Below are 14,464 nucleotides of genomic sequence, written 5' to 3'. Positions count from 1 at the left end.
TTGCCCTTGGCAAACTGCAGCACCTGCCTTAAGAATTCCATGAGTATTTGGCTGCTGAGCTTTGTCCTCGAGTGACTGCAATGTAGCTGTGCCCTTTGTAAAAACTGCTTTTAAGAGAGACTCTCAAAATAGATGAATGAGTTAGCTTGGATGCATTTAAAAAAATAATAATCCTATTCTACCAGCATGCTTTACTACAACTCTGACGTAATTTAGAGTAACCCTGCCTCCCTCCTGAAATTTTTACTACATGATTACAGTGCTGTCAGCTCTTGTGATGTACAGACTTAAAGAGGAGACTTTGGTGGAGGTGATTTGCTCCTTTCCTGTGCCTCTTGGCAAGAGTTACCCTGTGTAGGTGTCATCCCTGCAGGGAGTGACAGGGAGGGCTGTTCTCTGTCCTTCATTGTTTTCAAGAGACTGGCTGTCGGGACCAGCTGTAGTTGCCAGTTTGGGTTCTTCGTGCTGTAACTCTGCTGGTAGGTGCCTTTGGTGGACCATCCCTTTGCTTCAGAACTTGTGTTTGTCATGGTGGAAAAGGGATGGCGTTGCCCCGAAGCTTATAAAATCAGAAAGAAAAAAGCACAACCACTAAGATAACTATATGTCTCTTAAAAAGGCCTTTTCCTTTCCTGCAGTGATCTCATCTTCTGCTCTCCCCCAGTGACAAAATTTACAACGTTTTGGTATCATCAATAGAAATTGGTAGGTTAGGGCTAGTGAGGATATCCCAACTGTCTGCTGCTTCAGAGCCACATTTTGTTATGCTGAGCTCTCTTAAAAGTCTGCCTGTAAGCTTCCCATAGCAGGGGAGAAATTTGGAAAATCTAGCATTTACTTAGATATTTAGATCTCATCCAAGGAATCTGAAGTCCTTTGCGTGAGAAAAAGGGATATGGGAAAATAAGGTGTCATCAAGTAGGCACGTCCCATCAGCCAGTCTGAGGTGCATCTATAATGCAAAATAGACAATGTAAAATTCTTACTAGCAGCTCATAGTTCTTTGCACTACCCTTAGGCCTAGGAGAAGGGACACCAAATGCCGTCTGTCTGAGAATGAGCAGGTTTATAAATTCAGTTATGTAAATATTGGGACCATTGCTAGGTGGCTAACATGTACACCAGTTTGGGTTAATTCATTAATACTTCTAAATTCACATAGCGTAGAAACTATGTAGTAATTTGGTAGCTATGATTTCTCAAAAGATAAGGAGTATAATCTAAGGATCATGGAACAGTACATCATATAGCCTGTGGATGTCTTCAGCACTTGAGCTTTAATTGCTGACATCTTCTAGCCACGTGCATAACTCCCACTGACACTAATGGGAAGTGCTTACACCAAGTGGAGAACAGCCCAGGAAATCACTTATTTGTCCTTGAGGGATGTTGTATCTTGATGTGTGACAAGCATGAGTCACAACTGGCCTTGTTTACTGTCAACCATTTCTGCTGAATGGCACCAACACGTGCACCATGGCAAGCATCTGCTTTGGTTTGGGGTAGCAAGGCTCTTGTTAATCAAAGCAGCTTTTTCAAAGTTAAACTGTTCAGAAGTGTGTGAGTTCATCCCCATGCATTTATCTTGCCGAAGAATTTGGAATCTGAGCTTCCTCAGATCGATGGTTGCATTAATTATGCACAAAAGGTTGAATTCTGCCAGCCTCGCTCGCTTGGAGTGCTGCTTTATTCGGAGAGGAATTGACTTGCATTATGCAGGGTGGACAAATTCACCTACAGCCTGAACTTCTGTAGAAGTCTCCAGGGAAGGTCAAGTTTCTGTTGTTTTCAATAATAAATGAGATTCTCATTGAGCAAAATGATCCAGGAAATCGGCTTCAACTCCCTGGGTAATGGCTGTGTGGCCTCTGGTGGAGCTGGGAGGAGCCGAGAGGGTGAGAAATGTCTTCCAGGCTGCAAGTCTTGAGATTCCAACCACGTAGGGCTGGCTCCAAGGAAGCACAGGGGTTAATGACTTCTTATGTATTTCGAAGAATGTCTCAGAGCTGTGATGATCAAACATATTGCTTACAGCCTTCACGTATTTCAAATGGTGTTCCTGTTAGATGAGAACTGCACCAGTAAGAGAAGGCTGTGGTATTTATATAATGGACAAATTACTTTGCTCTTGGCAAAGTTTTCCCCTCTCCGTGTTGCTTTTTTTTTTTTTTTCTCCCAAATGGATGTTAAGCATTAATAGTTTTGTTTTCTCCTTAGCGTCTAGAAGTAGCCTAATTTGACTTAACAGTCAGAGAGAAAAATAACGGCATGACAATGAATGTGATTTCTTCATCTGAAAAGCGGAAAGCGTAACTTAAATGGCAGTTGTTGTTGGGAAAATGCGATCGTGAGTGTTTCAAACTTCAATTTTTTGCTGAGGTGTGAAGTGTGCTGAAAGCAGCAAGTGGCAGTTTCTCAAAAGGATGTCCATCTCCTCGTAATGCTGGTTCATCGGCTCCTTCCAGTCGTTAATCTTCAGATTGCTTAAACTATATGGGGTAATGGATGACGGCTACATAGAGCTCTAATTTACTTCACTGCACAGTCACTGTGGAAATGTACTTCAGCTGTTTTGGCTTTTCCGTGTTGCTTCCAGAGAGAATTTCACCCATGTGTTTTACTCTAGAAGTCATCTGTTGTTTTGCAGTGTATGCACACAAACAGCGCTTGCCGCTGCACCTAAACATTGAGTCAGCAGTTGCTTCTGATGAAGCCATCACCGAGGGTCTGTTGCTTTTATCTCAGCACATCAGCATGACAGAGAATGCTATTGGCCCCCCAAAGGCTGTCTGCTAACCACAGTCTCGTGGGACACAACTGACCTTCTGCTTTTTTGCTCGCTAGTCCTGGTTGCTCTGTGTCTCTGCATCCCATCTAGTGGGCACGGGTCCATCTTCCCACCTTGCAGAAGGAGTTTTCAAGGCAAATACACTGACAAGTGGGCGTTACTTAGATTTTATGGTGGGTGTTGGCAGTTTATTTTATTGTATTACTTTATTTACGGCCTACGTGATTGTTTTATGTCACGTCCGCTGGGCTCTGCCCCTCACCATTCTGCAGTTGCAGATGGAGATTTGCAAAAAACCCAAGTGTGGGTTTAGTGCAAAGCATGGAAAATAGCCTTGAAGCCATTGTGTGCACCTGTGTGCTTAAAACAAAGCAGGTGATTTGCAGCAAGTGCCATTAGGTTCTGTGCCAGCATCCATCCATCTGGCAGAGCGGTTTCACCCGCATCAGTCATCTGAAGGGCTGAACACAGTTGTCACAGGATAATGCCTCACTTTGAATATGAGTGCTGGATTTTAGGTTTAAACTTTATTTTTTGATACGGTCTTATCTGCTGTCTGACATCCCTGTCCTGAAGAAAAGCACTCTGTCTCTGATAATCACTCGACTGTCCTCTAAGTCAAGGAACGTACTGGGGCTGGAGAGAAAATCTCATTACAGCAGTTTCTAAAGCTCTGATCTGACTGTGTTTTCAAGCAGTCGTTTTCCAGGGATGTGCTGATCTAGTAGTGGTGTGAGGCAGCGGATTTCTGGGCATGCTGTCTTCTTGACACCCCAGATCATGATGTCCTCCACTGACCGTGTCTAAGCTTCTAAAGTATTCGTGGTTTTCCAGAGCTGGTTGTGCTCTGTGTGTCAGGAGCTGAAGGCAGGATGGGGAGCAGCTTGCTTTGTTCACGTTGCCAGACAGCAGCACGAGGATAATTGCTGTGTGCTGTCTGTTTGGGTTGGATCCCAACCAGTGGCGGTGGGGACCTCCAGGTATTCAGGAATGACCGCGGTGAGGGCAGGGCTGCTGGCAGCACGGCTCCGGGAGCAGCAGGGCAAACTGGCAGAGCTTAACGTGGTGTTTAGAACGGGGACACTTGTAGAAAGTGATTTGCAAGAAGATTATGAAATGGCAAACTGTGTAATGTGATGGAATGATTGTTTTGTGTGAAGGCAGAACTCTGACACCTACGCAGGGATGTTTAGCAGAGGGAAGGTGTAACAAGAAGTAATCAGATGAAATGAAGCAAAGCCCACTTGAGCCAAATGCTGTCTCATTGTCCCCAGTTTAGGTGCTGGAGTATTTTATAGGGGTGGTGCTTGGCTTCAGAAAGGTGGGGTGCAGCATTCTGTGGGCACACATGCTGTGAAACGTGGAGGTAATGACAGCATTGGTAGGTGAGGCTTTCATTGCTTCTGTACTACTGAAAACAATTAGGAGGAAACCAAACAAATGGAGAAGTGTGCATATGTTATCTGTAACAGGACAGACAGCTGACTAACCAGTGGGCTTCCTGTATCAAGGAGGGGTGTAATTAAAAATTAGGAACATGCGTTGTAACTCAGGTTTTCTCTAGTATCTTACAGTTCTTTCAGAGCGGTAAGGATTAATAAGATTCTGCTGCATGAGAGCTGGCCGTGTGGAATTTACAGCGAGGCAATTGCAAATAATAAACTATTCTAATGGTTTTTACTTCAGTGAGGCAATAAAAGAATTAGAATTAATGTATTTGTTTTCTTTTTCGTTTTAATGCTCCCAATTATCAATAGGAATGAATTCTAAACTCAAACACCAATCAACTCCTAAAAGTTTGGCATTTTTTCAGCATCCTGAGCAGTTACCTAATCACAGCATTGCAGGGAGTGATCCAGAATCTTTTCAACCAGCTGAAGCATTAGTTCTTTAGTGAAGAACTAAAGCGTGCTATGCATACAGAGCCACCGAGGAAAAAAATAATGGTAGCAGTTAAGAACGGGTAAAATTAAGGCACAGAATCTCTAGGAAGTAGCGCCTAAATGGGCATACTGCTGGGTAGATTTGCTGTTTGTTCTAGTCCTTCCCTTGCGTTTCACAGTAAGCGCATCCATATGGCTACGTTACCGCACGTTCCTGTCACCTGCATGCTTCTTGCTGTATCTGATGCTTTAGTGTTGGATATGAAGCTGGAAAACTACCAGCACGAGTCAGGAGGATTGCTCTGGGTACAAGACCTGTCTGAACAAAGGGGTGATGAGAGGGCAGACTTCTGCCTTGGCAAAAATTGCAGGGCCACCAGAGACCGGTGTTTTTCTAAGAGTGCAATGAGGTTATCACAGCTGGGAGTCCATTAGGTTTAAAGCATTTCACAGCTCTGGGCTACGGGGAAAAGTATACCGTGGTGATTGTACCTCCATTGGATGTTGTTGTTGCGGAAAAGAATGCCTTAAATAACTAGTTGTAGTGTAATGGAATGGTGTTCATTTTGTAAAACAAACAAAACACTCCTCTTTGGGTCTTTCTTTCATGATCAGGGCATGTGGTCACTGAAACAAACTTCAGCCGATGTCTCAGTGATAAATGTGTACGTTTTTCATGACTTTCTGTGGTGGAATTTTACAGAGATTAGGCTAATGAACTGATCTAGTTAAGGGCACATGCTGTTACGTGAGCTGTTTTATGGGGACTTCAAACTGCAAATTAAAGGCCTGCTAGAAGAGCAGTTAAAGTCAACAGAAAGAGTTTTATATCACAGCCAAGCAGAGATGTTCCACATTGAGTTGTGCTTTACCTTGGCATTACAGACAGAAGACAAAACAGCAAGACAAAAAAAGGGAGGTGAACGGTCCTTATTGAAGCAACTGAGCAATTAGACGTCTATCACATAATCTAATTACTGCCGTGGATTTAAAGCACACAGTTTCTTCTCATGGATATATATGCACATATGATGTGGGTGTCAAAAGCAAATACTTTCCTTGAATAAAAATGGAATTGAAATACTGCAGGTGTTTGGTCTATGCTGGATACTCAATTTACTGTGTACTCAACTCCAGCGTTTGTTCATAGCACAAGTCTGAAGACTTGAAGTAATGTAGACAATAGGATCCCTTGTTTTGTGGAGAATACATTGATTTAGTACCCAGGTTTTAAAGGAAGGAGGTAAGCTATCCCTTCCAATATTTGTGACAGCCTGTGTAGTTGTGCCGTTGTAAGAACAAGCAGGCAGTCTTGCTCCTGGAAAGATCTGCTGCTCATCTCACTGTGAGACAAATTTACACTTACATGGCTAACACTAGCTTCTGCTATTGATTTCTGTTCTTTCTTTGGTTTCAGTAGTCACATATTGCCCTAAAAAGTTTTGATTATTTTTCTATCTAGAAGTCCAAGGTAAAGCTGGTTCCTGTGTTCTTGTGCACCGCATGTCTTCCATTAAATTGAGAAATTCCCCCAGCACTTCATTGCGGGTAAAAAGATTGTGTTGTGTTCACAAAACCCCAAAGTGTTTGTGGAAAGCAAGCACACTCAGCTTGTCTGACGATGTGGTTTTGTGTCTCTTTGTTCTGTGTCTGGGTAAATCATCTTGAAAGTGTCCATGTCCCGACGTCCATGTCCCGACATCCACCCCTGGCCTGGCCTTTTGGCTTTCCCTCTCTACCCACTCTTCCATACGACTTGCTCTAGACTTAAAACTTGCAACCAGCACATGAGGATCCAATGGCAAATGGAAGGCAGCTTTCCATACTGCACTGCTTTCATCCCAGCCACTTAGCAGGAGGGGTTTTCCTGCAGCTGTGTGCCGCTGGTAGTGACCTGCTAACATCTAGGCTGTAATGATGCATCCCTTGGCTCACACTGAGCTTCACCTCTTTGTCAGTTTGTAGAAATCAGATAGCTTTCCAAGTGGTCAGGAGAAAAGCTGATAACTCGTAGGCTGTGAGAAAGGTTGTACTTTTGGATAAACAGCTTCCTACAGTGGGAAAGTGTGAACAAGACGATGCCCTATTTGTTTCAAAGTGGTATTTGCCTGGGAATAACCCTGCATGCATGCATCCTGTTACTGAGAATCATAGAATCATTGAGCTTGGAAAGACACTACGATCATTCAGTCCAATTACCAATCCATCAAAACTGTACCACAAAACCATGGCACTCAATGCATTGTCAACTACGAAGTACATTTTAAACATTTGGTGTTAGAGGGAACTCATCCCCACACCTTTAGTCCATGGTATGTAGTACAGATGTGCATATTTGCATGCAGTCATCTTCATCCACATGGTGCTTTTCCACGGTCACTTCTGCACATAGGAGGGCATGAGGCAGCTGGTGTGTGGCAGCTTCTGTAAGTATCCTCTGTGTATGTTTAATTCATCATCTTCAGCTGTGCCTTTTTCCAAGGTAGATAACATTACTACTACTGAAAGGAAGTGCATAAATAATTTCTACATACAAGAAAGGTGGTCTTTTTGAAGTAAAGATGCATGTCATGATTGTAAAATTATCTGGACTTTCAAATATACATATATATATGAGAGAAACTGAATATAAATGCAAGGGTATAATCACCCTGTTCATTTATTTTCAGCTAATTTCACTTCCCATAAGTCACATACACACTTACACAAATGGCAATTTTCATTCATTTCTTTGCCAATATTTAAAAGCAGAACATTACAGTGCAGTCTTGTTAGTACAGTTTTATTGATTTATAAAATTACAGCTTATTACACTAATCCATATATTAGAATAAACCTGTGCATAGTTACATCTAAGGTGTTCTTGCCAAGCGGTGGTTTACTTTCTCATCAGTCATTCACAGTTTAAATCGGTGGATGTCATGCTGTTGGACTCCATAAGCACGGGATTAATGGCAAACTCATTAGTTCACAAAGTTTAATCTTCTTGGTGGGTGTCCCATCTTGTGGGAAATGAGAGAGATTTGGCTGCAGGTGTCTGCTGAGGCATCAGCAATCGCTCTGAGGGACTGAGGAGGTGAGCTGCTGTAAGAACATTCATTACTTATTTTTATTTGCTGCCAGAATGCTCATTTTTTCACTTAAGATGAAAGAAAATAAATGCTCCAAAAGGTCCAATGAAGAGGTTTTAACTACAGTAGTGACTGCAGTAGCTCTGATGTAGTACCATTGGTGATGTGTTCCTGGTTTGGGGAGGTGCTGCTTTGGTTTGGAATATTTGGCCTAAATCCTTAAAAAAAAGAAGTGGCTTTTTTGGGGAGTTTTCATATCCTTACTTCTTGTAGGCATCAGCTTCTTTGAATTGATGTTGCAGTCCAGAACAACACCCTTGTGCTCAGCTGGCTTTGCGTAGCCCTGGCATGGTGTTTCACTGCACATAAACGAAGCCTCAACACAGCAGCAAGTTATTTTTGTCCCTTCTAATCTGTTAGATCCTGATCTGTAGGCTTCCCTAAATCCCATTGATTTCTCTGGAATTAGGCTCCTGAAGTGCTTTCAGAGCCTGGGTTGGTCTGATCTTTCCTGCCAGTGCTGTTAAACAGAATGCAACCCGCTTCCCCTGCCTCCAAATGCTACAGGGATAAATGTGTTGGAGATGATCAACGTTCTTATTTGGTGGCAGCGAGAGCCATGGGAATACCAAAAATAGATTTTAAATGGACAAAAATAACTTGCTGCCTGGGGACACACAAACCCTGAGCTGTTGCTGTGCAGTGTGGCTGAATCATTTCTCCAGGGAGGCTGCGAGTGGTCAGAGCTTCTTCCAGAGGAAGGACTGACATGTGCAGCTGGACATGATGTGCCAGACAGAGGGAGAGAGCAAATCTTTATGCTCTACGAAGTCATTCTGCCACTGCTGCGTGGTCCTTAGAGCTCGAGTGACCTCCGCAGGGTCCAGCTGTGGCATCCAGCTTTGGCCAAAGAGCATTGCTTGCAGGCTGGTGGGATCTGGAGGAGATACTGAGCTCTCTGGGCAAATCCCTTCCCTCCAGACAAAACATGTAGACCTCAGGCATGAGACGCATTTCTCTCCCTAATGTCTCTGTAGAAAGATAGGTTTGTCTTGGTCAGCTGCTTTCTGGGTTTAATCAGTTGTTCCTGCTGACGGTGTTGACAGAAATTCTGCTTTTAGTACTGCCGTTGTCTGTGTGGCCAGGAAGAGTCAATCAGCATCTGTTCCTGCACATGCATCATTAACAGAGCTGTGAATTAATTTCTAGTGACAGACCACATTCTCCTTTGGAATGAATTTCTCCGCCGCCACCAAGACTCTCTGGATACTTGTCACGTTTGTGTGGTTTATAGGTATCAAGTCACTGGCTTAGAAAAGGGACAGACAGCATTTAAAAGCCCAGAATGGGTTTCCCGAGTTTGGAGTTTCAGGAGAAAATTGTATTTCTGAATCGAGCGTGTTTGATTTTGGCAGACCAGTCTTTCTCAAACTTCCGTATTTTCACCTAGTTACAGCTACAGACTGTATCCCTGCCCTCAGGTTAATGGGGACATTAATTGCATAACAGATTTCAGAAGTGTCCAAACGCAGCACCTTCTGCTGCTATTAGAAAAAATCAGTAACTTTGGTTTGGAAAGCCACTGGAATCGATAGGTGTTTGTTTACAGATAGGTTACACTTTATTTTTTGCTAATGTAGATAAGGCTATTTCTAACACCATGCTGCTGATAAGTTCTGGCCAAAGCTAGCTGATGATCAGGTGTTTTATTCCTGGAGGAAGACAGGGTTTTGTCTGCCCTTTCCCTTCTCAGTTTGCCATCAGCAAATGCGTGGAGTTGGTCCTGCCTTCCAGTTAACTGGCACGGTAGGTGACAGATATGGGAGAGGCAAGGCAGGCTTTCGAAATTATCCTGTGGCTCGGGGGAGAAAGTGACCTCTAAGCACGGTGCAGGGCAAGAGGGGCTGGTTTCTTCATGTACTTCTCAGTGGAGATGAGAAACAAATGGCTTGTGGTCCAATGAGCTGTGTTTTGGTGGCTCACCATGGCATCACTGCCAGGCAGTGGAATTGGATGAGGAGCCTGCAGAAGGTAACTTCCAAATGACTTGCTGGAAGCTGTTTTACTGCACACATACTGATTCACTGCTTAAGAACTGCTTAAGATCTGTTGTTTGGTGTTTTTTTTAATAAGAAAATAAGTGGCTACAACCCCTTTGAAATCTTATTTTTAGATTAAAATAAGCAAGATTCTGATTAATTTAGCAGCAGGGCATCAGTGGCTGTTAACAGCTTAACATGAGGCCCTGATAGATTGATAAGGAGCTAAACAGCCCCTGAATCACATATTTACAATCTGGCCATGCTATAATTGAGGCTCATGTTGGGTAATTGTCAGCATGGTTGATAGGCAACATAACAGCAGCAGCTATTTGTCTTTTAAATGGGCAATTGAATTATTCAGAATTATAGTTGATAGCCTTCTGTACGTCTGAACCATAGTAAGTTACTTGAGGCATGGATGACGAGCTTTAATTCAGTTTATGCGCAGCTCTAGGCTCTCCTTGGGTAAGCCCACCTGTGTCCCTGGGCAGTTTCTCAGGTGGGCTCTCCAGCCCATGATGAGAACCCCTCTTCTGTAGCTCAGGCACTAATGGGGGTTTTCTAGGTGGTTTGTGCACCAGCTTGAGTGTGACAGCCAACCCAACGGCTAGGCAGATGTTTGGCTTAGTATTGGGGCCATTCACATGTGGTTTCACCTCCTGAGCAAGAGAGAAGGCAAGAGCTGCAATGCTGACCAGCCTTATTTTTCCTTGTTTTCTTCAGTCTGCTGTGGTTGCAGGAGAAGATTTGAGCGATTCTGCTGTCTCTACATAGTTTTATACGTTGTGGGACATTTTAGCCAAATAGGAGTGAAAGTTTATGAACCATTAAACATGCACAAGTAGTTGGGACAGCTCAGTTTCTTCTCTGGTTACTCTGTGTGGTAGCATTAGCAATTCTGAGCTAGTCACGCAGTGGGACATAGCTCAAATTAATTAGCTAAATTGCTACCTAATGGCAGTAAGATTTGATGCCACTTAATATTTCAGTGCAAACGTGACAGGCAGGTTAACATATTTAAATGCAATTGGGTCTCCTTTTCTAATGGTGTATCAAGCTCTTGTTTGGGCCGTCTGCGGCACTCATTGTGCTCAATTAATTCTGCCATTATCTCTGGTCTGATCTGCTATTAGCTCTGACAAAGCATACAGCCACCTCACAGCCCTCTCCTTCAGTGCTGGCCAACCTGCAGTGAGGATGCTGCAATGAAATATAACGGGGAAAACGCGCATTACGCCTTGCACATAATTAAGTCACATTAATATCAAGAGACTTAGTTACAATTTCAAGTTTATCAAGAGAAAGCTCCGTCAGTAGCTTGCAGCCTGCAGCGTTGGGCTGCCCTGTGTGCTGCACAGTTGTTTCAGGCTGCAGAGGAACTCAGACTGGAAGGTGCCAATTCTTCTTAGTGCCCCGTTCCCAAGAAGAGCCACCAGGTTTGCTTACGCACCTCTTGGTTTTCTTTTCTTTTACGCTTTCTTTCTGCCTGCCCTCACCCCCCACCCCCTTGTGAAGCAGCCCTTCTGGCTTTGTTGTAAGTGTGGTTTGTAATCATTGTACACATCCCAGATGGTTCATGAAAACTCTTTGAAATGCCATCTGCCAGGCGTGTGTCCAGCCGGCAGCCTGTCATTCTGCTACAAGAAAAACGGAGGCGGGTTTTCCCTTCCCCCTGCCTCTCTGAATTGCATTCAGTAACACTTGCTCAGATGTGAGGCAGGATAACAGCCTGAGCATCTGCAAGCAATCTTTGCTCTAGACAGCAACATGGAAAGTGGTTGGGTTTTTCGCTTCGCCCAGATAAGATATCCTAACCAGTGTTGTTTTTATTTTCCCCCTGTTTATTGCTGGAGACCGACGGGAGGTGACAAATGTTATCTCCGTGATGTAATGTTTTTCTTTTACGCCGTGGCTTGGCGTTTCTAATGCATTCAGTGTGTGTTGCAGGCAATCGCGCTGATAGCAAGCACATCTGCGATTTTTCGACTTGAACATATTCAGGAAATTAAGAACACTGAGATGAAACAAATAGATCCATTAAAATGGCTCAGAGGAATTATGGCAGAGATATAATTGTCATGTCAAATAGGCAGCCAGCACGAGTAAACTGCTGACTGCAATTTCACCGCTATAAAAATTCAGAGGAAAAAAAAAATGATTAATAAATACTCTCTGTGGGAAGATAAAGAGAAGATGAGAACTTGATAAAGTAAAATGAATCCTGAAGTTCCTTGATCTTTGTCTCTTGCAATCATGTGTTGTCAGTTACTGGGGAGAAGCATGACCCAATCCCTGCCATTCAGCTCGCTGGGCTCGGGGTGATTGACGTTTGGTGGATGCGTTCGATGAAGAGTATTGTGGCGTCTGGTTCTCATTCCATTGGGCTCCAGGCATGGAGCAGCTACAGCACAGCCTTGGATGTATTTATTGCTGGAGTGTTTCATTCCTCTGATGGGCTTGGTGTAGGGGAATTTGACAGGGGCCAAGAGCCATGGTGCCTCAGTGAGGGTCATTGCAGCGTGAACATCTGCATCCAAATTGGAAAGAGTTGTTCTGCTTACAAATATCCATCATCATCTCCATCCCCTTTTTGGTTTTCCTTCCTCCTACGTTTACCCATTCACACGCAGCTCCGGGAGAAAGAGTGATAGCAAAAGCACAGGAACTTATAGGCTATCTGAAGACTGGTGGTTAATAAAATGAGAGTGTTTCTATTTTGAAAAAGGAATGCAAGGTTTCGAAGAAAATGGATGTCTATCAAGGAAATTAATCTACTGATAGTGATTCAAGGGTGTCATTCCATCAAGACTGACCTCTTGAATAACCTCTGGGATGAATAGGGCTTAAGAAGACTTTCCGCTTTCCTGGCACTTGAGGAAAACTTTCTGCCAGATATAGGCACGGTAAATTTATGCTCTTTCAACTTCTGAGAGCTGGAATCTTCCCAATTAGTTTCCAGAAGCTCGACTTCTTTATACTTTCTTCAGTCCTTTTATAAAGGGTTTAAGAAATTGTATGCACTGAGGAGATACTGCCCAGGGGCCAGGGTAGTCCTGCAGAAGTGAGAAGTCACGCTTCGTTAAATATTAGACATGGTTTCCATGTCTCTAAAATAACTCCTAAGACAGCAGATTGGTTGCAACCACAGCACTCAGACACCTCCAGCCCAAAGGTACCGCTCTGTTCTTCAGTTTAGTTCCCCCTAACATAAATAAAGTGATAAGCAGAAATGAGGGAAAAGAGGTCTTTGTGATGTGAATTTTTGGTTAGAAAAACTGATACAGAAACAAGGGAAGACAGAAGTTGTCTTATCTGAGAATACAGATGCAGTTTTAGTGAAGCTGAAGTGACACTGTGCTAATGACAAGAAGGTAATTGCTTGGTTTATTCCCAGCTACCAAACTCTTCCAGCTGTGTTTCTGCATGTAGTATGAGATATTTCTTTGCAAGAGAGCCTTTCTGGGAATATTAGAAACACTGCAGTTGGGTGGAACAAGTGGTACCATCAGCTCAGCCTAAGATTTATGTCTTGGTTTGTTTTTATGTGGGTTCCTGACTCTTATCCTTGCTCTCTGTGTAACATAGAACTGTACTTTATGGATACTGTTGTATCTTTATGATCATTTTTATTGTTCCTTTTAACACTTGATAAGAAAACAGTGTTAATGTACCAATTTTTTCTTTCAGGCACAACTCGCCCTCCGAGAGAAGGAGAAGTGCCTGGTGTGGACTATAACTTTCTGACTGTGGAGGAGTTTCTGGAGTTGGAGCGAAGTGGGACCCTTCTGGAAGTAGGAACCTATGAAGGTATGGAGTCACAGGCAGTGAAAAAGCACTTCCAAGAGCTATGTAGGATGTTTGCCTTGCATCATTCTTGCTCAAGTTAACCAGTCCCATTCAAGGCCTTGCTTTCTATCATAGCCTTCCGCTTTCCTTTTTTGCATGTACCCAGAGAGAAGGAATTTCAATATTACTCTGTGCTTTTGTCTCTTCTCATCAGTTACCTAAAAGATTAGCATCAGTAAGCCCAGAAAATCTAAGATGAGATCTGATAACAAAACACCGAGGGAAAACAGTGTGGCAGTGAATGGAAATGCATCTTTTCTTTGTATCCTCTATAACCACTCTTCCCTGTTCTTCTTCTTCACTCCTGCCATCTCTTTCCCCTTCATCTCTTCATCTTCTTCAGTGTGTACATATCCTTCATTGCCCAATTGTGTCTCAGGATGCAGCTACATGGTGCACTGCTTTTGGCCTTTTTTTCTTCTTTCTTCTTGGATAATTACTTAGAAGCTGAGTCATTGTGTTGATTCTTTCTACAGCACAGCTTTGCAAACAAGAGCGTTGAGCCAGCCAAGGGGCACTGAAATGTCACTGGGGTTAGAGCAGGGAAAAGATGGCTTTGCCTCTCAAGAAAATGCAAAACAAATTGGCCAAATTCAGTTTTGCAATAGGATTTGTTGATCTAAAGATGCAATCAATATTTAATGTGAAACTACTTTTGGAGGTGTGCGGTTTTTTTGTTGTTGTTTTTTCATGGTTTGCATGAAGATGCTGCAAATGTTATTTGGTTTCAGTCTTCCATCTCTCTGAGCTGATTGGCCCCATCAGCATCAGGACTAACGACAGTGCGTGCACACATCTGCAACAAGACATGGCTCTTTGGTTGTGATGTGAAGT

At 43.3% G+C, this 14,464-nt stretch overlaps 1 protein-coding gene across 19 annotated transcripts in view; it reads left to right on the top strand.

The window, feature by feature from the left end:
- The window catches only part of MAGI1 (membrane associated guanylate kinase, WW and PDZ domain containing 1), a 294,035-nt gene that overhangs the window by 197,863 nt on the left and 81,708 nt on the right, over window positions 1–14,464 (top strand). For all 19 annotated transcript variants that reach the window (XM_019620191.2, XM_019620192.2, XM_010718690.2 and 16 more), the window contains one exon: window positions 13,472–13,591. Coding sequence is in view for 13 of the 19 variants with exons in the window: in XM_010718688.3 (XP_010716990.1) it covers window positions 13,472–13,591 (120 nt within the window). In the remaining 6 variants the exon portion in view is untranslated. The remainder of the gene's footprint in view (window positions 1–13,471; window positions 13,592–14,464) is intronic.

This window comes from Meleagris gallopavo, chromosome 14, assembly GCF_000146605.3.
Source record: "Meleagris gallopavo isolate NT-WF06-2002-E0010 breed Aviagen turkey brand Nicholas breeding stock chromosome 14, Turkey_5.1, whole genome shotgun sequence".
Lineage (NCBI taxonomy): Eukaryota > Metazoa > Chordata > Aves > Galliformes > Phasianidae > Meleagris > Meleagris gallopavo.
Note: the sequence above shows the minus strand (reverse complement) of the source record. Positions and strands in the feature narration are given on the sequence as shown.